Below are 24392 nucleotides of genomic sequence, written 5' to 3'. Positions count from 1 at the left end.
GGGGAGACGGAGACTAAGACTAGCAAGGAGATGGCTGGGAAAAGGGCCTCCCCTCGGGAACAGAGAAAAGGGGTATACCTGGTCAGGGCCAGAGGTGCGTGTTTTCCCATGAGCACTGTCCATGAGCATGGGTGGAGTTCCCTCCTTGATCAGAGAAGCTTTAGAAAATGAAGGTGGCCACTCAGGCCTCAAGCTTCTGCTATAGGTGACAAGTGGACCCTACGAGTGAAAACGGAGAACCTACAACATCTAAGCCTTGGATTCTAAAGACAATAGACAGCGAGATGGAGAAAGACACAGAAAGGGGGACATGGGAGAAATGTAAACACAACAAGAGAGTAAGACATTGACAGAAAAGTGTGAAAGGGAGTAGGAATGGAAGACAGCCAGTATCCCCGGACGATTAACTTCAAAATATTTCCTGGTGTGGTAGGTAATTGGCTAAAGTATCGTAAAGAAAAACTGTGCAGCATAGAGCCAGTAAATAGAGAAATAAAATAGCCCCTAAATAGTTATGTCAGTGTGCACATAACTGTTTGACACGGAATAGTGGCATGTACACATACATATTGCTATTTGAGTGCTTTGTTTAAGAAATATCATACATGGGGACTGGTGAATTGGCTCAGTAGGCAGACACCTGCTGCTGAAGCCTGACGGCCTCAAATTGATCCTAGGGATTCATGTAGAGATTGAGAGAGAAAGAAACAATTCTGCAAAGTTGTCCTCTGACTCCCACATGTCATCACTCTCGGGCACCCAGCCTCCAACACCCACCCTGCCTAACAAAATAATAAAAATAATTTAAATGTATAGTAAAAACTGATTCCCCCCCCCCACCCAGAGATAGGGTCTCACTATGTAGCTCTGGCTGTCTTGGAAATCACTATGAATCTCAGGGTGGCCTTAAATTTAGAGACCCACCTTCCTCTGCTGTAAGTGCTGAGAATCAAAACCACTGAGTCATCTCTCCAGAGCCCTGATTTTTTGAAACAGTATCTCATTTAGGTGAAACTTGCTTCAAAGTCACTTTGTGGCAGAGGGTGCCCTTGAACTCCTAATCTGTCTCCACCTCTCAAATGTTGGGATTACAGGTGTGCAACATTTTATCTGGCCTGTTTCCCTGTTTTCCAAGTATAATGGGTTCTATCTTTGAACTCAGTTGGGATAGCTGAAGAGATGGTTCAGTGGTTAAGAGTGGCTACTTTTCTAGAGGTCCTGATTTCAATTTCCAGAGCCCACATGGTGGCTCACAATCATACGTAATTATAGTCACAATGGGATCCAATGTTTGGTGAGCAGATGTGTAAACAAAACACCAGCTGAGCCATGTCACTAGCTGATTGATTGATTGATTGATTGATTGATTGACTGATTGATTGAGATAAGGTCTCTCTACGTAGTCCTGGTAATCCTGGAACTTGCTTGTAGACCAGGCTGGCCTCAACCCACAGAGCTCTTCCTGCCTCTGCCTCCTGAGTACTGGAATTAAAACAGGCACCACCATGCTCCTCCCCCCTTTTTTGAGACAGGGTCTCTCTACATAGCCCTTGCTGCCCTGGAACTCACTATGTAAACTAGGCTGGCTTCCAGCTCACAAAGATTCACATGCCTCTGCCTCCAGAGTTCAGGGATTAAATATGAGCACCACTATGTCCAATACCCCCTCCCTTTTAAAGAGAGATTTATTTTATTATGAGTGTTTTGGCTGCCTGTATGTCTGTGCACCATGTACCTAGTACCCTTCAGAGGACAGAAAAGGGTATAAATAACATGGAACTAGAGTTACAGATGATTAGGAGCTGACACATGGATGCTGGGAATCCAACCCAGGTCTTCTGCAAGCACTCTTAACAGCTGAGCCATTTCTGCAATCTGTTTTGGGTTATTTTGGTTGCACTCTTACAATCCCAAGACTGGCAATAAAGTTTACCTTGAATTAGAGAGCTGTAACATGAATAATAAAGACCCAGAGACAGATATTGGGGTTTAAGCTCAAGACCAAATAAGCAAAGCAGCAAGCCACTAGCTCTTACCTCTATCTACCTCAGACTACTCAGAAACATACAAATCCTCAGACTCCACTGAATACATGGAACTCCTTTTACTCTCTCTACTGCTGGGATTAAAGGCATGAGCTCTGTTTCTTCTTTAGACTGATTCACTGTCACATAGGCCAGGGGGGACCTGGAACTCACAGAAATCCATGTGACCACCCATCTTCTATGGCTAACCAGTGTGGCATTGCAACCTGATCTTGTTAGATCATAAACAAAATATTACCACAGAGAGTGGAGCTAGCTACTAGTGAACCAAAATTAGCCATAGAAGTTTTGGAGGACCCAGGACATATAGAGAAACAAGGGAGTAGTAGGGAGGGGCTTAGAAAGAGGCTCAGCACTTTTGAATATAGGAAGGAGAGAGAGGAGGTCACTGGTCTCTTCTCCACCACTTCTCTGATCAATCAGGTTCTCACCCCAATAGCTGATTCCTGAGTTTTTATTGATAAAAGAATAGTTAGATAAACTCTTCATCTGACGTACAGGTCAGGGCACAAGATCATGAGGCAACTGTGCATTATACGATAGACACTTATTAAGGATTTGAATGGGCAACTACTTTGTGAAATTACACATTTATTAGACATTATGGCCATCATGGGAATACCTGAACAAAATAGGACTAACAATGCTCCAGCATACATCTCAAGTAAAATGAAGCATTTTTTTTTTTACATATTACAGCATAAAGCATATCACAGGTATACCACACAATTCTACAGGACAAGCAGTTATAAATAAATAACTTGAAAAGATATCTGAAAAGATAAACACTTGAAAAGATAAACAAATGAAGGGAGCAATAGAGACCCTTGGAGATAGACTACACAATACTTTATTAACTTTAAATTTTTTAAATGTTAATGAGAAAGGAACAACACCTGCAGAGACACATTGGCTAGTAGAAAAAACTGCTGAATTAAATCTGCTCATATAATTTAAAGATGTGTCGAACTCAGAATGTAAACCAGGATATGTTGGGGAGAGGTCTGGCTTTTGTTTCTACAGAAGAAAAGTTATGGATACCATCAAAATTGATAAAGATTAGATTCACGCAGGAGAGACCTCTTGATTAGGAGAGGCAATAGTTCACCAAACAGTGTGGCCGTTCCATCTAAACTAATTTATAAGACTAACAAATGCCTTTCATTTGATCAGACATAAGCTGCGAAAAAGGGACACTCCACAAAGTTAGGGTTGGGGCAGGGTTTTGTTTTTGTCTTTCCAGGGGAATAAAAGCATCCAGCTACAAAATCTAAAGACCACTGGACAATGACACATCTGAAGAAAAAGGACAAATCATCTAGAAAAAAAAAAAAAAACCCACACCTGGCATTTTTACATGAGTTCTGGTTTACCATCATGTCTGCATTTTTATGTGAGTTCTAGGGATCAAACCCAGGTCCTGTTTTTAAAAAGACATTTAAAAATATTATTTTTTTTGTCAGCTGTGTTGGTATATCTCTTTAATCCTAGCACTTTTGTGGCAGAGGCACATGTATCTCTGTGAGCCGATCTACATAGAGAGTTCCAGACTAGCCAGGGATGCACAGTGAGGCTCTGTCTCCAGAAAACAAAACAAACTAACAACCAAACAAGATGTTTCTTATTAATTCTAACCAACTGTTCAGAAAGAAAGATCCAGGAAACAAGATTGGGAAAACTCAGTGATTCGTGATCTTAAGCTCATCTTATCACAGAGTGATGAGTCACCTCTACTTTTCAAATCCAACTGGTCATCATCACAAGGCCTAACGGCCGAGTTTGTTTTGTTGCAATACCCCTGGTCTCTGCCTAATAATAGCATTCTCCATTGTTCTATCTAGGTTCATAGCTGTGGCATCAAGAAGTGCTCCCTGAAAAAAGCCTACCAAATATGATTCAATACCATTCTCTTTTTAAATTTGTGTGTGTGTGTGTGTGTGTGTGTGTGTGTGTGTGTGTGTGTGTGTGTGAGCACATACATGGGCATGTATTCACACATATATGCAGGAAGAAGTCAGAGAGATATCAGATCATCTGGAGTTACAGGCAACTGCCTAATGTGGGTGCTCTTAACCACTGAGCCATGTCTCCAGCTCCTTAAAACTATTTTCACACATTTGCATTGTTTCTTCCTTCTGTCAAGAATGCTTTCTCTCTGATTTCACATGGTTAACTGCCATTAATATTTCTGATAAAAGGAAGTATAAATCCCCAAACAGGAATAGCCTGCAGGCTACAATGGAATTACTTATTAATTTTTATCAGTAAAAAGAGCCTTCATAATACAAGAATTAAATAATGAGTTTGAGAAGCATTGAGGTATAATTTCCCCGAATTTCTATTTAATCTACTCCTTAAGTAGAAAATTAGTCTTATTCTGGCAGCATGAGCAGGCATCCAAGTATTAGTTAAGGAAATAAAAAGAATACACTTATAGGGGCAATTAGATTATGTTGCAATTCTCCCCCCTTCCCTGAGACAGACTGGCTATATAGCTCTGGCTGGCCTGGATCTCACTGTGTAGACCAGGTTGGCCTGAAACTCATGGAGAGCCACCTGCATCTGCCCTTCATGTGCTGGGCTTAAAGGTGTGCACCACCATGCCTGGCTCAACTCTGAATTCTTTATCAGTCACCTCATTCCTCTTTCACTGTCAGAAGCCAGCCTTGGCGACCTCCCATACCTAGCTAGCTGCCAGCTAGCCTAGCATCCCACCCCTCAGGTTCCGGGACCTGGCCTGAGAAGCAACTAACACCTTCCCTCATTTCCTTAGTTAGGGCTTGAGATAAACAGGAGATTCCGGATACCTGGCCTGAGGGCAATTAACATTCATTCCTCCCCCCACCTCCTTTTTCTCTGCTTCCTCCTTTCTCTTTAAAAAGCCCCTTGGTTTCAATAAAGTGAGACCTTGACAAAGACCCTGCTTGGTCCTGCTCTTTCTTTCTCCCCCGTTATTAGTCCACCTCGGACCCATGAATTACTGGAGCCCCGCAGGCCGGGGCATTTCACTTTTCCCAGAGTTAGAATTGCTAGGTAAAAGCTAGGTGTAGTGGTGCACACCTTTAATTCCAGCACTTGGCAGTCAGAGGCTGGTGGTTCTCTATGAGTTTGAAGCCAGCTTGGCCTATATAGTGAGTTCCAGGCCAGCCAGGGCTATGTAGTGAGACCTTGTCTAACAACAACAACAAAATCAGAGTTTTAGGGGATGGAGTGATGGCTTAGTGGCTAAGAGCAATTGCTACTTGTGGTGATTTGAATGATAACTGCCCCATAGACGACTGAATACTTGGACCTAGTTGGTGGATCTGTTTGGGGAGGATTAGAAGGATTAGGAGGTGTAGCCTTGGTAAAGGAGGTCTGTCACTGGGAGTGGGCTTTGAGGTCTCAAAAGATGCTGGCCATTCTTTTTGTACACTCAGATATGAATTCTCAGCCACTGTTGCAGTGCCACACCTGTCTGCCTGCCTGCTGCCATGCTCTCTGCCGTGATGGTCATGGACTCGTAAGCCTCTGAAAAAAATAAGCTTCAAATAAACTCTTTCTTCTATAAGTTGCCTTGGTCATTATGTCTTCTTACAGCAATAAGAAAGCAACTAAGACATTGTTCTTGCAGAGGATCTGGGCTTGGTTCCCAGCACCCATATGGCATCTAACAACTTATGTAACTCCAGTTCTAAGGGCCCTCTTCTGGCTTACAATGCACCAGGCATGCCCATGGTGTACATACATACATACAAGCCAAAACACTTCAACACATAAAATTAAAACAAGTAGAAGACAGGAAAACATCCTTATGCTTATATAAGATATCTATAGCTACTTTTAAATGGTTCCACTCAATGAACAACATAATAAAAGAATCATACACATAAAGCACAGAAAGTGATTGACTAGCAAGCCTTGGAACACACACCCCATCTAAAAGGAGATACTTTATTTAGAAAAGTAACCATTGCCATGCAAGACTGGGACCAATATTTAGTGGCTGTGTTAATTTAAAAAAAAACCAACCCTTTTTATTTTGGAATAGCTACAGAGACCCAGGAAGTTACAAAGATTGTACAAAAAATATCTTCTGGCCAGGTGGTGTTGGTGCACCTCTTTAACCCCAGCATTCTGGAGGCAGAGGCAGGCAGATCTCTGTGAGTTAGAGGCCAGCCTGGTGTACAAAGCTACACAGAAAACCTTGTCTCGGAAAAAAGAATCTTCTGAACCAAGTTTCCTCCAGAGGTCACAATATATATTAAAGCTTGCCTGAGGGTACAGAAAGCAAAACTAGAGTCAAGCCACAGATCCAGGCAGTGGTGACACACACCTTTAATTCCAGCAGTCATACTAGGAAGCCATAGAGCCAGGCAGTGGTGGCATGTACCTTTAATCCTAGGACTCCGGAGACAGGCAGACAGATCTGTTGGTTCAAGGACACACTGAACTACACAAAATTGATCCAATCCAAAAGAGAAACAGCTCACACAAAGGTATCCCCAGCCCTTAATATAAGGATTTGAGAGGTATAAAAAGAAGCAAAGTCAACCTTAGAGACTTATTCTCCAGCCACATTGAAGAGAGCATAGCAGTCTGGACTGTACTCTGAGGATAACTGGAGACAAGATCACCCATTTTGGTCTGAAGTAGAAGTAAGAGCTAGGGCTTGGCTGCTTTGCTTACCTGACTATCAGCTTGAGCCCCAATATCTGTCTCTGGGTTTTTAGTAATTCATGTTACAAATTGGCACCCAACGTGAGGCTTAAACCCAGAACCCTGAGATTAAGAGTCTTATGCTCTACTGTCCTGTCTTGTCTTGGCAAGGTTTGCAGTCATTCTAATTGATACTGGTATACTGTTATATTCAATAGTTTATTTCCTTTATTTTGGTAAGCAATATTACAAGGTATAGTTAAAAGCAACCATTTTCCAGCCATGGGATAGTTGCCTGTTTCAAGTTTCTATCTGGTACAAAACAAACAAACAAAAACAAACCAAGTACAATCACTAGAGGTCTTTGGGTAAGCATATGCTTTCACTTTCTGAGATGACAACCCTAGGCTACAATTATGTATTAAAATGTGAGTATATAGTCATGGATTTTTTAAAAGATTTTTAAAATTTTTATGTATATAGGTGTTTTGCCTTCCTATTTGTCTGAATCAACTGAAAAGGCCAGAAGTGGGCATCAGATCCTCTGGAACTGGAGTTACACATGGTTATTAGTGTCATGTAGGTGCTGGGAACAGAATTTAAGTCCTCTGCAAAAGCAGTAAGTACTGTTAACCACTGAGCCATCTGCTTGTTTTTATATTTAATTTTTTGTTTATGTGTGTGACCTTTTGTAAATTTCTGTGCATCACGTGAGTGTAGGAACTGGAGGCCAGAAGAGGTCACTGGGTACTCTGGAACTGAAGTTACAGATTTCCAACTGCCATGTCCTTCTGGGAATGGGATCCCAGTCCTGCAAGAGCAGCAAGTGCTCTTTACTGCTGAGCCATCTCTCCAGCTCCAGCCCCACCCCTGGAAAATATTTAAAACAAATAATTAAATATGAGGAAAATCTTTAATAATTCTTGTTAGAGGAAGAAACATTTAAGAGCTTGTGATAGTATCATCATTTCCAACAGGCAGAGCTAGTCCTGATACTTGGTGGAGCTCAGTTGAAAGTGTCTTACTTGTCTGTTGTGGGATATTTGTACACTGTGTGAAGATGTATTTGTTGTGATTGGTGTAAAAAATGGCCTATAGCTAGGCAGGAGGTTTAGGTGGGATTTCCAGGGAGAGAAAGGAAGAGGAGATGAATCTATGCACAAGAGAGACTGGAGAGGCAGAGGAAGCAGGAAGGGTGGTATGTGACAGAATGTAGATTAATAGAAATGGGTTAATTTAAGTTATAAGAGTTTTACAAAGTCCTAAGCTAAAGCCAAGCTTTCATAATTAATAAGAAGTGTCCATGTTATTATTTGGGAGCTGTCTATCAGGATGGAGACTTGTTACACTTATCCAACCTTTGGGATGTGGAGGCAGGAGGATCAGGAGTTTAAGGTTATCCTCCACGACCTGTGTTACAAACTTCAAAAGTCAAAAATACATAGAAAGATAAGGAATCCTATTTAGTAATACAAATGCCCATATTCAGTGTCCACAGAGACATCTAGTAATTTAACAGGGGAACAAAGGGCATAGAAATTACTACTCCTTTTTTTCTTTTGGACAGGGTCCCACTGTGTAGCTTTAGATGACTTGGAACTTGCTATGTAGGCCAGGCTAGACTTAAACGTAAAGAAATCTGTAATACAAATTCGAATTGTTCTTAATAATATAAGCTCAGAATCAGATATTGGGGTTAATGCTGAAGATCAGAGAAGCAAACACCCAGCCACTCAAGAGTTCTCACCTCTACCAATGTTCAAACCAAAAGGGCGATCCTGTCCTCAGACTATATCTGTTTCTATAAAACCTCAGACTGACTCAGATTGCATTGAGCTCCTATCTCCTCCCTCCTTATATTCCTCTTTCCATCCAGCCATATCATTCCTGTGCTGGGATTAAAGGAGTGGGATCCCAAGTGCTGCGATCACCTTTGTTCGAGCTCCATACCTCTTTTAGACATATTCAATCTTGTGTAGCCTGGGGTGGCCTTGAACTAACAGAGATCCATCTGCCTCTGTCTCTCAAGTGCTGGTTATTAATGGTGTGTACCACCACTTTCTGGCCTCTAAGGCTAACTAGTGTGTCTAGCTTTGTATTCTGATCTTCAGGCAAGCTTTAATTATTAGATCATAAACAAAATATCATCACAGTTCCCCCTTTTTGTCTAAAATAAAAAAGAAGGTTATAACTGAAAAGTTTCTACACCCAGATAAGCCTCTCCACTGATGCAGCAATCCAAATCAGACCAAATCAAACCAAATTAGAAAAAGCCCACATTTTGGAGAGATGGCTCAGTGGTTAAGGGCACTGCCTGCTCTTCCATAGGTCCTGAGTTCAATTCCCAGCAACCACATGGTGGCTCACAACCATCTGTAATGAGATCTGGTGCCCTCTTCCCCTGCAGACATACATGCAGGCAGAACACTGTGTACATAATAAATAAATAAATCTTTTTAAAAAAAAAGAAAAAAGAAAAAGCCCATGTTTAATGAATACAACACTCCCGGATGGCTTTCCAGTCCCCCAGAGAGGAGACAGGAAAGGGAGACCAGAAAAACCATGAGTCTGTTCTCTGGGAGGCAGGTATTTAAAAATACCCTGTGGCAGTGGTCTTGAGCTCCTCTGGGGGAGGGGTCATCATTTGGCAGGTTTTCTGAGATGCAGCAGGATTTGGAGAGAGATAGGGGAGGAGGACTTGGGTAGAACTTCCACCATAACATTCCAGACTCTTTGGGTAGGGGCTGGGACACAGCTTCCACCATAACAATAACTAATATAAGAAAAACTACATACGATAAGTACAATAACTATATATAATATATACAGGCAATAAATGTATCAACAATGTCTAGTCCATTTGCATTTAACAAATTCAGAGAAAATACTCCATATTTATCCTAGCTTGGTGAACCCAAAAGTGTTGTACCTAATTCACTTCCTATTCTAACTTACATTATCAACTCAAAATTATCTCTTCATGTCTCTCAAGCTTTTACACTTTGCACCTCTTTAGTGAGTTTCTTTTCTGCATCTGGTAAACAAGGAAAACTATAACCATCCAGTCTTCAACTTCCTCAGAGACCCGAGAAGGAAATAATATTAACTGGGTAAGCAGGAAGTACAAGCAAGAGACTTGCAAAAAATATGAGAAATGACAAAAACTTCTGGCTGCCTGGACAGTCACGCATGGTTTCTCTGCAATGTTGGGACATCCATCTTCAGCCTACAAGCCTAGATTATTGGACAGGCTTTTATATGATGCAGGATTTCTAAAGGACAGTCCTACCTTTTCTTGGCAAGGTTTGAAGCCACTCTCTTTTGTGTCCTGCTTGTCCAACGTGGACAGCAGTCAATGCAGGGGCACTTTCTTGCGCAGTGGCTTACTTCTGCCACAAAGAAAGTAAACTCCATGTGGAGTTTCTTCAATGCCCATCATCTCTGAAGTAGATTGGTGCTGCCAGGAGCAGACATGTCTCATTGTCATAAAAAAAAGAATCTGTTATTAAAACATCTTAAATGCCACATCCTATAGAACTCTGAAGTGTTTGAAGATGACCTTCTATCTAAATTATATCTCTTTTGACCTTGAAAACTGCAAATTTAATTGTAATAAGTGACTAATTACTAAACTGCATTTCCTTATTATCCTAAACAGTTGGTAATAATAACTTTAAAGACCTAGAGATTTGCATTTGTTAAATGAGCTGTATAGGTTCAATACCTTGAACAAGATTAGAAAAGTATGTACAGCATGTTCTAACAAAATTAATTGCAACTTTGTATCAATATACAAAATTTGTATAGAATATAGAAAAGTCCAATCCAATGTAAAATATTTTTTTCTTTTTTTTTAATTAGTTCAAGTTAGGGGACAAGCTTGTTTCACATGTAAGTCCCTTTTCCCTCTCCCTCCCCTCACCCCCATCCCTCCTCCACTCCCAACCTACCCCCTACCCCATCCACCCTCCACTCCCCAGGCAGGGTAGGGCCCTCAATGGGGGCTCTGCAAAGTCTGCCAATCTTCCTGTGCTGGGCCTGGGCCCTTCCCCATGTGTCCAGGGCCAGAGTGCATCCCTTCATGTGGGATGGGCTCTCAAAGTCCCTTCTTACACCAGGGAAAATTACTAATCCACTTCCAGAGGCTCCCTGGAGTGCAGAGGCCTCCTCATTGACATCCATGTTCAGGGGTCTGGATCAGTCTTGTACTGGCCTCCCAGACAGCATCTAGGGTCGATGTGCTCTCCCTTGTTCAGGTCAGCTGTTCCTGTGGGTTTCTCCAACCTGGTGCAGACTCCTTCACTCTTCATTCCTCCCTCTCTTTAACTAAATTCCAGATTTCAGCTCAGTGTGTATCTGTGGATGACTGTCTCTGCTTCCATCAGCCACTGGATGAGGGCTCTTGTTTTGGATTGGTCGGCAGAATGGGAAGGGCAATGTAAAATATTAAAATTAGTAGTTGCTTTTTAAAAAGTAGATTCAATAATCTACCTTTTTGTCTTAGCATGTCTACAGCCTCCCCTTTTTCTTTTCAGAGTAGATTCAATAATCTACCTTTTTATTCTATCATATCTGTATCCCCTTTTTTTCTTTTCAGAGTAGGTTCAGTGATCTACCCTTTTAGGCAAATAGCACCATACCAGGCTTTGTTCTTACCTTTTAAGTCCAAATTTTAAAATTATGACTTTTAATAATAAAATCACTAAATAATTTTCCTGAGGTCAGTCTTCTTCGTCTTTGTCTTCTTTTCTTCTTGTGGAAGTTCATTCTGCTATGGTGATGTTCTGGTTCCAAGAATGGTGATTTTTTACTCTCAACTATGCACCATCTGACCACAGTTCACGCTCAAATTACATATAAGGTCCTCACCTTATATGCACGCTAAATAACACAGTATGCTCAAGTAGAAGTGGCCCAACAGGGTGATCCTCATACTTTGGGGAATTATAGACACTTCTGCTGTTAAAGGCATTGATTGGATTCATTTAACTGAAATACAGGTTTGAGAAGACTTTGCTTCATACATGTTCAAAAGGAGAGGTATGCTGGAAAGTTAGGGCTATACGGTTATCTTTCTACCCCACAGTCTGTTAAACACACAACTTTGTCTTCTCTTGTCCCATAGTGCAGATACAGCAGATATAACCACAGGCTTTATTTTGTTGGCTTCAAAAAGTTCACTTCTCAGGGCTGATGAGATGGCTCAGCAGAGGATCTGGGTTTGGTTCCCAGCACCCACATGATGGCTCACAACTGTCTGTAGCTCCAATGACAAGTTATCCTTCTGGCCTCCATGGGCACCAGACACCCAAGTATAGGGAAACACTCACACACATGAAACAAAAATAAACAAATATTAATAAAAATTCCACTTCTCAGCCAAGCCCAAGGAAAGCAGTAATCCAAATAGAATGGTCTTTGTTGACAATACAAGCCACGTGGAATGTGATTTTCTTCACCCATTTGTAGTTTCTACGAATGATACAACCTCATCATTCCCACCTAACTCACTCATTCTACACTGGTGGTAGATTGTGCTATTGTCCAGCCCAAACGCTGCCGTCTGGGCCTTAAACTACCCATCACTTGCGGGTTTTGTTTTTGTTTTTGTTTTTGTTTTTTCTGGGTGGACGCGCAAAGGAAGTGGGGTTCGAATTTCCCAAAACTCTTCCCAGAAGCCGACCCCTGGTGGACGGGTGCTGCAGAGTCTAGGACCACCAGGGGGCGCGCTGGCCGGGGAGGACTGACAGGAGCGGGGCGCGTCTAGGCCGGCGCAGCGAGCACGGTACTCGCTGTCCACAAAGCGCCCGCTGAGAGGTGGCTGCAGCGGTGTGGCGGGCGGAGGCTGCGGGCTCCTCAGCTCCTCCGCGGCCCCGCGCTCCCGGAAGCCGGACTGTCAGTGCGAGCGGCGCGCGCGAGACCGCGGCTCGCTGCCCGCGGAGAGCACAGAGCAGCCCGGCCTGCGTGCGGCGGCGGCGGCGGCGGCGACTCCCGGGACCAGACCGGGCCGCGGAGGGTCATGGCTGAGGCGACCGCCGCTCCGGTAAGGGCGATGCTGCGCGGGCGTCGGTGTCGCCGGGCACCGGGGGAGGCGAGGGCCGGGGACGGCCGCGGGCCCTGCCGCCCGCCCGGAGGGGCCGCGGAGGACTGCGCACCGGGTTCCTGGCTCGCCCGTGCCGCTTCCTGCGCGTAGCTGCGGCGCGGGGAAGGCGCTCGAGGCGGGTTTGAAATCCGCCGGACGTTACGTGCGGCTGCGGGAGACGGCGGGACAGTCACCTGCCAGGCGGCGGCGAGGCGCGCGCCCGCCGGCCGGGACAGGCCGAGGCCCGCGGGGACCGTGGAAGGCCGACCCGAGCGCAGGCTCGCAGTCCTGCGAGCGCCGCTTTGCTGCAGGCCTGCGGCCGGCCCAGCCGAGCACCAGGTAGACAGACGATGGCAGAGCCGCCGCCGGGGCACCCGGACAGTCCTTGCACACAGCCACCGAGCAAGAGGTTGTCCAACGCAGCGTTCTGACTGGAAAGCATTGCTTGTGTTTGCCACCTAAGAAGCCTCTGGTCAGATCCAAGGGACGTTTTAGTAGGTCAGAAGCCAGGCAGGTCCGCTGAGAAACGGTTCAGAAGAGAAGGAAGAAGGAAACGGGGTGGGGAATAGAGCAGAGGAGAATGTCATCCTTACTCCTGGACTTATTTATTTTTTTCAAAACTAAGAAATAATTTAAAACACAGTAGAGACCGTCATCTATCCTATAGGTATATGCTGAAAGCTGTGTACATACTTTTAATTCTGTGGTAGTCATGTTTAGGAGGTAAAACCATGGCTCACATTTGGGAGTCTAAGAGTGAAGGATCAGATATTTTAGGATATCCTTGGCCAAATAGCCAGATTATGTATCTTAAAAAAGAAAGAAAGAAAAAAAAGTAAAAGTAGGAAATTAGTTTCAGTGATATGTGTTATTTAGCGTAATGTATGCAAAATTTGAATAGCAATCAATATTACAAAATTATTAATGAGATTTTACAGATTTTCATACTAAGTCTTCATACCACTGTTTTTTATATTCAGCATATCTCAGTTGAACTGACCAGATTTCAGGTCCTCGCTGATCACATGGTATCAGTGGCTATGGTTACTGACCAGGGCAAGTCTGTTTTATGAAGAAGAATTGGGAGACACTGATTTTTTTGTTTTAATTTTAAGAAATAATTTTAGGGGCTGGAGAGATGGCCCAGTATTTAAGGGCACTTGTTGCTCTTGCAGAGGCCCTGGGGTTTAGTTCCAGCACTCACATGATCCAGCACTCACAACAATGTGTAACCCAGTTCCAGAGTATCTGATGCCCTCTTCTGACCCCTGAGGGCACCAGGCATGCACATGGTGCCACATGTATACATGAAGACAAGATACTGATACACATAAAACAAATACATCTAAATGATTTAAAATATTTTTATCCTTTGAGAATTTAATAGAATGTATTTTGATCATGTTCACCCCACTCACCCTCCTAACCCCTCCCAGATTCACTCCTCCTTCCTTTACCAGTGTCCCCCAGTTTTGTCTCTTTTTTTAAAATAATCCATGGAGTCCAATATTTGCTTCTCATATACTCTCTGGTGTAGGCCATCCACTGGAATGTCATTGACCTACCAGGGGCCACATCCCTAAACATGGACTTTCCCTACCCCAGATGCTCCCCAGTTATGGGTGGGGGCTTATGACCCTCCTGTCCCCTCCCCTTCTGTGCTATTGTGTTGACCAGCTTGATCTTATGCAGGCAGCCACAGCAGATAGGAGTTCATGAGTGCAGCAAGTCTGTCCTGTCCAGAAGACACTGATTCACTCCAGTCCAACCTTGGGTCTTAGAATCTTGTTCTTCTTCTTCTTCAACGGTCTCTGAGCTTGGGGGTTGGGCAGTGGAGTGGATGCCCCCATTTGTGATTGAGCACTTCACTGACAATTTTTTACTACTACTACAACAACTACTACTACTATTGAGTCTATTTGAGCAGAATCTCATTGTGTAGCCCTAACAGGCCAACATATAGGTCAGGCTGGCCCCAAACTCACAGAAGTATTCCTGCCTCTCCAAGTGCTTGGATCAAAGGCATGTGCATCACACTAGCTGTTTTGTTTGTTTGTTTGTTTGTTTTTAAATGTACCTTATAAGGCAAAAGGGTTGTCATTCAGAGTACAAGTGGACTGGCTTTAAATAAGATCGAAATCCTTTGAGAAATAAATCCATGATAGGTTTGTTGTGGGAAGAAGTATGAAGAAAAAGTTAGGTCTAATTACTTCAGTTTCCTTTTTTGTAGTTGTTGTTTTCAGAGACAGGGTTTCCCTGTGTAGCTTTGTAGAACACGCTGGCCTCCAACTCACAGATAATCCACCTTCCTCTGCCTCCCAAGTGCCATTTTCTTAAAGTAAGGCACCTTGTCATCTCTGGAGAGTAAAGGTACAGCATTGACAAGTCTTTGTCCTCCTGTGTACTTCCTGGGTCAGCAGATGCAACATCCATTTCCTTAGAGTTTGCTTAAAATACACCATCTCCATTCATTTTCTCACACTTACTGAATGAAAAAATGTGTTTTAGCTGGGTTTTCAATTTTTTTTTTTTTCATTGAGACTTGGGATTAAGGTCTTGCTATTGTAGCCTTTGCTGGGCTTGGTACTCACTAGGTAGCCCAGACTGGACTCAAACTCACAGCAGTCTTCCTGACTTGGTTTCCTCAGTGCAGAGCATAGCATGATTCTCTTCTTCCACCATTTGGGTCCCAGGAATTGAGCTCAGATAATCAGGTTTGACTGCAAGTGCCTTTATCTGCTATGGTACCTCCCTGACTGATTGCCCAGCCTTTTCTAGTTGATTCTTTTGCACATTAGTTTGAGAGTTTGTAGAAAATACTACCTCCAGGCACTGAGCATTGACAGTTAGTGTATGCTGACAGCATCTCACATGGTTGTATGATTTTCTTTTGTAGATCTCACCTGACTGCTTGTAGAAGAAAAAAAAAAAAGTGAATGATTTAACTCATTCAGAGTAGGAGGTCAGATGAGGAAGTGAGGTGTTCGAGACATGAGTGAAATGGGTTGAAAAGTGGCAGAAATGATCAAGCAGGGAAGAAAGCAAAGCCATACACAGATGGTAGGCCAGGGGCAAATGGAAGGAGTCGTCATAGGGCTGGAGTTGGAGTTACGATGAATGCATTGGAGATCAGATGAAATGGGGTGTGGTAGTACATGAAGTGAGCACAGAAGTGGCTAGAGTGGGCTGTCAGGTTCAGAGAACCCCGCCTTGCAGGGCCTTAGTTCTACCTCCTATTTGTTGTAGGATTTCTTCCATTGATGATACTCTGTATCAAAGTACATTCAGTAATGAACAAATAGCCTATGACTTTCTTGGGAATAAAAATCTAATTGAAACATTGTTACCAGGTTGAAAATTTCCATGTATTTTTCTAGTGTGTCCTTTAGATTTTTATAGTATAAGACTAAACAAACTTGTTCTCCCTTCAGTTTTATAACCCTCAAATATTTGAAAATAGTTGTCCTGTTTTCTCTAGACTAGACATCCTCAGCCTGTTCAATTATTACCAATTGGTATCGTTGTAGTGTATAAACTGAATGATTGACAGGGCCAGTCTAAATTCCTGAGAGATTTGTCAGAGGGCATTAAGGCCAGTGAAACTGGTAAGAATACTTGTGTAAGTTTGCCTTTTCCAGAGGAGGAAGCAGCAGCCTGGACTTCTGGGCCTTTTATTAGAGAAATGGGCCAGGCTGGCCATAGAAGCCAGTTTATTTATTTGCTAACTTTCCCAATCGATTCTTGAACCCACCAAAACAGTTCCCTTGGCTTTCGATGCCAACAGGCTTCAGACCACAAGGTTGACACAGACACTGTAAAGCTATTCTGAAACTATTTTGGTTACTATCAGCTGGACAGTTAAGTACTTTTCTGCTTGTGGTTTAGAGTCAGGATTCCTTCTAACTCTCAATGTCTTGCCCCATCTCTCCATTGCACGTAGACTTCTGAATGGGACTCGGAATGCCTTACGTCCCTGCAGCCCCTTCCTCTTCCTCCGCCTCCAGCCGCGAATGAGGCACATCTGCAGACTGCAGCCATCTCCCTGTGGACAGTGGTGGCTGCTGTGCAGGCCATAGAGAGGAAGGTGGAGGTCCACAGCCGGCGACTTCTCCACCTAGAAGGCAGGACAGGGACAGCAGAGAAGAAACTAGCCAGCTGTGAAAAGACAGTGACTGAGCTTGGGAACCAGCTGGATGGCAAGTGGGCTGTGCTGGGGACCTTGCTGCAGGAGTATGGGCTGCTGCAGCGGCGGCTGGAGAACCTGGAGAACTTGTTGAGAAATAGGAACTTCTGGATCCTGCGGCTGCCCCCAGGTATTAAAGGAGATATCCCAAAGGTAATACCCCACTTCTAGGTTACAGCAGTCCCCCTAGCTTGGACACTAGCAGTTTAAAACATAGTCTTGGTCAATCAGTTACTTGGGTTTTTTTTTTAATTTCCTCTTAAGATTTCTTAGGTTGATGGAACTCTGAAGGTATTTTATATTTGTCCACTTAAGAACTATGCCATGTTCATATCTTTCTTTCCTTTCTTTGTGCTTGTGAGACAGTCATGTAGCCAAGGCTGGCCTTGAACTGCTGATTTTCTGCCTCTACCTCCCAAGTGTTAGGATTACAGGAAATCAGTGGATATCAGTGGATATCAGTTGGATATCAGTGGCTCAGTGCGCATTTAGAGTGTCAAGCTTCAGATAGTAAACTCTTTCTCATCCACAGTTAACTCTCCGAGTCCTTTTTCCTCTTTTACTTTCTTTCGCTTTTGCATTTATGAGTCACTTCTCTCTCTTTGTAAAACTGCTGCAATCTTAGTGAGAAAATTGAATTCAATTCATTTAAATCAGTGAATTTGAATTTGGTTGACAATTGTGAAAAGCCAGAAGGAAGACAATGTAAGGGATTATGGTCATGTGGTTCTTATAAGGGCTGGAGTCACCTGTGACTCTGGGCTGTCATTCATAGAGGGAGCACACTGAGATGCTAGCACTCTGTCTTCTGAAGGAGCTAGTTCATAAAACAGAAAGGAGCTTTTGACGATCACTGTTTGACAGTGAGACACCTAGTTTCCAAACATACTCTTTCCTTCACACGTTTGTTCATAGACACAGACCTTTATTAATTCTAAAGAATTTTAAAAAATATATTTTTTAGGGTAGGCATGCCTTTATTCCTTGAACTCTGAAAGCAGAGGCAGGAGGATCTCTATGAGTTTGAAGCCAGCCTGATCTACATAACAGTTCCAAGACAGCCAGGAATACATAGTGAGACCTTGTCTCAAAAAACCTCAAAAAACTGGTTTTTGGGTTTTTTGTTTTGTTTTGTTTTGTTTTTGCTTTTTTTTTTTTTTTTTTGGCTTAGGAGTTTGATATGTAGCCCAGACCTGCTCACAACTTTGAATCTTGCTTCAGCCTCTCAAGTAATGGGATTGCAGGCATGGGGTACAATGCCTGGTTTCCACAAGTATTTCTTGAATACATTTTTGCTTATTTACATATCTTCCTGAAGAAAAAACTGTAATGTGTAAAACATATTTAAATACTTTGCTAAAAATAAAGTCAGGTGCTTTCTAATGGTCTGTTTTCATATGTATGCCTGAGAAGGTTTCACTAAGAAAATTTGATTTAGCCAGGTATGGTAGCATATGCCAGCACATGGAAGTCAGAAACAGGTGATCTCTCTAAATTTGAGGCCAGCCTATGTTATATAGGGAGTTCCAGGCCAGCCAAGGATATACAGTGAGGGGTAGGAATGCAGGAGTGGAGAGATGTCTCAGTGGTTAGGAGCACTGGCTGCTCTTCTATAGGACCACTCAGGCATGCAAATGTACATGCATGTAGGCAAAAAATTCATAGACATATAGACACATTGTGTGTGTGTGTGTGTGTGTGTGTGTGTGTGTGTGTGTGTATTAGAGTATTAGAGCTGATTGAACTTCAGGAAGAGGCCAAAACTATGAAAAGATCTGAGGAAGAGCTTTCCAGGTAGAAAAGAGTAATTGGTACAAAGTCCCCAGGGCACAGTAGATTTATAACACAGAAAAAGGAAAAAGGCCAGTTAGCCTGTATGCATACTTGAATAAAAGCATGGTTGGCTGAAGAAATAGATAGTGAAATCATTATTTAATTCTCATTGTTCCTAGGAATCACCTGCTTTGTCATGATGACACATTCTTTTAGTCTTAGCACTTAGGAGGCTAAAGCAGGAGAATGGAAATTGGTGTTTTGTTTTGTTTCGAGGCATGGTCTCTCTACCTAGTCCTGGCTGTCTGGAGCTCACTATATACAGCAGGCTAGACTTGAACTCACAGATGTCTGCCTGCACCTGCCTCTGATTCCCAAGTACTGCAGTACTGAAAATGAAGGTTTGAAATGAGTTGAGTTACAAAATAAGACTTTATTTTATTTTATTTTTTGAGACAGGGTTTCTCTGTGTAGTCCTGGCTGTCGTGGAACTTGCTCTATACACTTGAGCTCACACAGATCTGCCTGTCTCTGCCTCCCAAATGCTGAGGCTAAAGGTGTGTGTCCTCCCACCCCCAAGCAAGACTTTATTGTTTTTTTTTTTTATCCTGAAACCTTTTTTTTTTAAAAGATTTTTTTATTTATTATGTATACAGTCTTCTGCCTGCATGCCAGCAGAGGGCACCAGATCTCATTCAAGGTAATTGTGAGCCACCCTGTGGTTGCTGGGAATTGAACTCAGGACCTCTGGAAGAGCAGTCAGTGCTCTTAACTGCTGAGCCATCTCTCCAGCCCCAAGACTTTATTCTTTTGTTTGTTTTTTTTTTGTTTGTTTGTTTTGTTTTGTTTTTTTGAGATAGGGTTTCTCTGTGTAGGTTTGGAGCCTGTCCTGGCACTTACTCTGTAGACTAGGCTGGCCTCGAACTCATGGAGATCTGCCTGTCAAGACTTTACAAAACAACAACAACAGAAAGTCAACTGGCTTGGTTTACTTTATTTTGGAGTTCAAGGTGGAATAATTTTATAAACTCTATAGACATTATAATATATGATTGAGATTATGACCCTTAAGACCAAGGAAAGGAATTTGAATTAGAAACTAAGTACAATGGGATGAAACTACAGGACTTGAGTGCAGGAATTATTTCTGGCTTATGTTTTAAAGATTTATGTTGGCTGCTTTGTGGAGATTTGTCAGGGAAAGAACAGAAACAGTGGAAATCGAGAGGGAGCATTAATAACAAGAAAGTGAGAATGTTTTGAATGAAGAAAGCAATGGCAATAAGATGAAGAGAAGTAGACAGAAACAAGGGGACTGACAATAGGATTTTTTTTGTTGGGAATTTGAAATGAGGAATAATGATCATTGTAAATTAACTGTGGGATAATTAACTTAGAACTTAGTGTTCTGTTTTACTTATTTCAAGGCTTATACTTTTCTTAAAAGTCATAACTTACCCAGTTATGGCTACTAACAATAAACAACAGAGTTGTATTTTTAACCATCTGGATCTGAAGCCTATACTCTGTAGATTTACTGACTCTTTGGCTCTTATTTTAATAACTGAGAGATTTCTGGGTGGGTGGTGGTGATGTACATATTTAGTCCTAGCATTCAGGAAGCAGAGGCAGGCAGATCTCTAAGTTCAAGGCCAGCTTGGTCTACAGAGTGAGTTCTAGAACAGCCAGAGGAACCCTATCTCAAAAAACCAAAACAAGAGAGGGAGAGGGAGAGGGAGTTGAGAGATGGCTCACTTGTTGCTCTTACAGAGGTTCTGGGTTCAGGTTCCAGCCATCTATAACTCTGGTTCCAGGGGACCTGTGCCCTCTTCTGACCTCTGCAAGCACCAGGTATGCACACAATACACTTAACTTACATGCAGGCAAAATACTCATATTGATGCATAAAATAAAAGTAAATCTTTAGAAAAAGAAAATGAACTGAGCCAGGCGTTGGTGGCGCATGCCTTTAATCCCAGCACTGGGGAGGCAGAGGCAGGCAGATCTGTGAGTTCGAGGCCATCCTGGTCTCCAGAGGGAGTGCCAGGATAGGCTCCAAAGCTACACAGAGAAACCCTGTCTCAAAACCAAGAGAAAGAAAGAAAGAAAGAAAGAAAGAAAGAAAGAAAGAAAGAAAGAAAGAAAAGAAAAAATGAACTGAATAGATGGTAACATTTCCTTCAGGATACTGTTGAGGAGAGCTTACTAGAGATGACCCACTCAGACCACTTAGACACTGTGTATAGCCAATTGGAAGTCTTTATTCTGGCAGACTGAGACCACATCCAAGTGTTCAGGAACTTGAGTATCCCTGTTACATCTGCATTCCCATCCAGTACATAGGGTTTTTAAAGGCTAAGACTACACCCTGGCACCCTGTTCAGTAGGTGCAGGGGGAGGTGCTTTGAAGAAGTAAGCAGTTTAACAGAAGCTAAGTGGTTAGTTGGAGGGGATTTTTCACAATCTGGCAGCTAAGATAAACAGCTGGAGGGGGTTCCTCACAAACAGTTTTAACAAAGTCTTAGATAAGTTAGCTGGGACATCTTGACCTTTGGTTCCTAGAATAGAGTTGGGTTGTTTTCCATGGGATTCACAGTCAAGGAGATGAGATTCTAGCTTAATCTGGAATGGCTTCAGCAAGACTATAAGATGAAGGAAACTATGCACTGCCTCACCTCATTATAGTACCTCAGGGAGTAAAAGGAATGAGTAGTTATCACTGGGCAGTCAAGTTTAGGTTCAAGAAGCTCAAGGAAGGGTGAAGAGTCCTTGGCACAGAGATAGTCTTGTCAGTTATGAGATGGAACAGTTGTCTCTAGAGAGACTGAATAACAAAAGACCAAGCTTCAGAGGTAGAAGAAACAAGTAGAGAAGCCTGAGCAGGTTACACCAGTGAGTTAGCAGGAAAACAAATCAGAGTGTGTGGTGCCACAGGGCTAAGGAAGAAAGCAGCATTCCAAGTCTGGCTGTGATTTGTGAGTTACAACACTGGGAGGTCTAGAAAAGTAAGGGTAGTGAACGTGATTTGCAACATGGCTATCAGAGGAGATTGTGACACAATTTGCTCAACTGGCAAGATAGAGATAGAAGACAGAATTACACAGTTGTAGAATAAATAGGAAGAGAAGAAAAGGATGCTAAGACTAGAGTTAGTTTCTTTCTTTCTCTTTCTCTTTCTCTTTCTAAGTGTAGAGCTATTAAAAGCAGGGGGCTGGAGAGCACTGGCTGCTCTTCTAGAGGACACAGGTTTGATTCCCAGCTTCTACATGGAGGCCCACAAGTAGATTCCAGGCATCTGCTGTGACCTCCACAGGCTCAAGGCATGGATATGATACACAGACAAACATGCAGGCAAAAATCTATATACATAAAAAAAAAATTTTAAAGTGAGAGTAGAAGCATAGAATACACTCCAAAGACTCCTCAGAAGTAAGTATTATTTTTCCCTTATCTTTCCAGAGAGAATTTATTAATACTGCAGCAGATATGTATATTATATACATACATAATTTAGAGATATATAACTTTTACATAATTGTATATAATACAGATTATTCACATTGTTTTTGCTTAGTGTACGGTGTTTTATTGTTATGAGATGCTAACATCTTGGTTTATGAAATGGGGACATAACCATTATTAACTTTAGTAAAACTAACTTTAATTATCCAAGGTGTTATAGCAAAGGAAATTTCAAATCACTTTTCTCCATGACTGTTATCTGAAGTCTTATTAATATTAAGTACTCTGATGGGGTTCTTATATTTTCGCTTAGTACAATAATCCTTTGAGGTGAGATCTGATAACTTTAGTATTCTATAAAGAAATAAGGGCTTGGAGTTTCACCAGAGTCAGGCAGGGTAGCACATACCTGTAAATCCCAGAATGCAGGAGGCTCAGGCAAAAGGAGTTATGTGTGTTCAGGGCCAGCTTGATCTGATAATAAGTAAAAGGCCAACCAGATCTATACAGAAATACCCAGTCTCAAAAAAAAACACAAACAAACAAAAAAACAAAAGCAAACACACACACACACACACACACACACACACACACACACACCAAAAACTGGACAAAAATGCAGCTAGAGTGATTGTCTAGTATGCATGAAGCCCTGGGTTTGATCCCTGACACTACATAAAACTAGATATGCTAACACATGAATGTAATCCCAGCATTTAGAAGGTGGAGACAGGAAGATCAGGAATTTAAGGTTATTATCAGCTACACAGAAAGTGTGAAGCTAGCCTGTGCTACATGAGACTGCCTCAAAATACAAAAAGCAAAAAGGCTGGGCTCACGCCTTTAATCCTAGCACTTGGGAGGCAGAAGCAGGCAGAGCTGGGTTTTGATATAAAATTCTCTATTGTGTATTTTACTTGCATCTCTTGGACCCCTTCAGATGTTCATTGGGATAACTTAAATTTAATATTAATGGAATAGCAGTAAAGGTAATTTAAAGTTAGTATCCTACCTAGACAAGTCAGTAGCATTTAAACTGTTTTAAACACCAAAAACATATATAAAAATAATAGTTTCTCTTAGTTATTTCCTTATGAAATTAAAATGCATTTAATTCTAGTCAAAATTCACTGAAGATTTGGATTGAGAGATGTGTCTCTGTTGGTAGAGCACTTTCCTCTAGTGTGCCAGGTCCTCCCGTTAATGAATGCTGTACTATTTATTTATTTATATTAATGTATTTTTTAAAGCATCATTATATTTATTTTGTCAGGTGAGCACATGCTTGTCACAGCCCATGTGTAGAGGTCAGAGGACATCTTTTTCAGATGTCAGTTCTCTCCTTCCACCTTGTTTTTTAAGGCAGAGTCTCATTGTTTTATCACCGATTCTACCTCCTTCCAGGAATCCAACTCTGTCAGGCTTGCACCACAAGTGTCAGGCACTTTCACATGCTGCTGGTCCATCTGATGGGGACGTTCTTCTCTCTGTGTATGTGTTTATCTTATTGGTTGTTGAATAAAGCACTGCTCAGCCAATGAGGCAGAAAGTTAGGCGGGACTAGGAGTCAAGGAGGATTCTGGGAAATGTAGTAAAAGAGAAGTCTTGTGATCCAGGCAGGAAGTGACATAGCAGGCAGACTCAGAATATAAGCAGGGACAAGCAGGAAGTTGCTCTCTTCCTCCTCCTCTCTGTGGAGCTGCCATATGATCCCAGAAAGACAGGACGCATTCTGCCGGTGTCCTCCATAAGATAAATCTTATAAAATATATGGATTAATAGTTATGGTTGATAATTAAGACAGAGCTAGCAAGTAAGAAATCCTAGTCATTGGCATTGTAACTAATATTAATCTCTGTGTGTTATTTTGGGCACCCACGTGGTGGTGGGACTAGGGCGACATAGTGGAAAGATCACCAATTCCACCTCGTTTCAGGAATCCAACTCTGTCAGGCTTGTACCACAAGTGTCAGGCACTTTCACATGCTGGTTCATCTCCTTGGACATAGGTCTGAGAACTTTTTAAGAGGTCATAAAGGATGCTGAGACCAAAAGGTAAGAGAATGTCTGTGCTAGGATTGCAGTTGTTTCTTTTATTATTGTTTTCTTTTTTTTTTTTTTTCTTTTTTTTTTTTTGGTTTTTTGAGACAGGGTTTCTCTGTGTAGCTTTGGAGCCTATCCTGGCACTCGCTCTGGAGACCAGGCTGGC

General features: G+C 42.3%; 1 protein-coding gene across 1 annotated transcript in view; it reads left to right on the top strand.

Moving 5' to 3' along the window:
- The first annotated feature begins 12559 nt into the window (after positions 1-12559).
- Znf398 (zinc finger protein 398) overlaps positions 12560-24392 on the top strand; it is a 32108-nt gene continuing 20275 nt past the window's right edge. Inside the window, exons 1-2 of the mRNA XM_027428514.2 lie at positions 12560-12726; positions 16706-17101. Of these exons, the coding sequence (XP_027284315.1) occupies positions 12703-12726; positions 16706-17101 (420 nt within the window). The 5' untranslated portion in view covers positions 12560-12702. The remainder of the gene's footprint in view (positions 12727-16705; positions 17102-24392) is intronic.

This window comes from Cricetulus griseus, chromosome 8, assembly GCF_003668045.3.
Source record: "Cricetulus griseus strain 17A/GY chromosome 8, alternate assembly CriGri-PICRH-1.0, whole genome shotgun sequence".
Classification (NCBI taxonomy): Eukaryota; Metazoa; Chordata; class Mammalia; order Rodentia; family Cricetidae; genus Cricetulus; species Cricetulus griseus.
The sequence above is the reverse complement of the archived record's forward strand: the minus strand, read 5'-3'. Positions and strand labels throughout refer to the sequence as shown.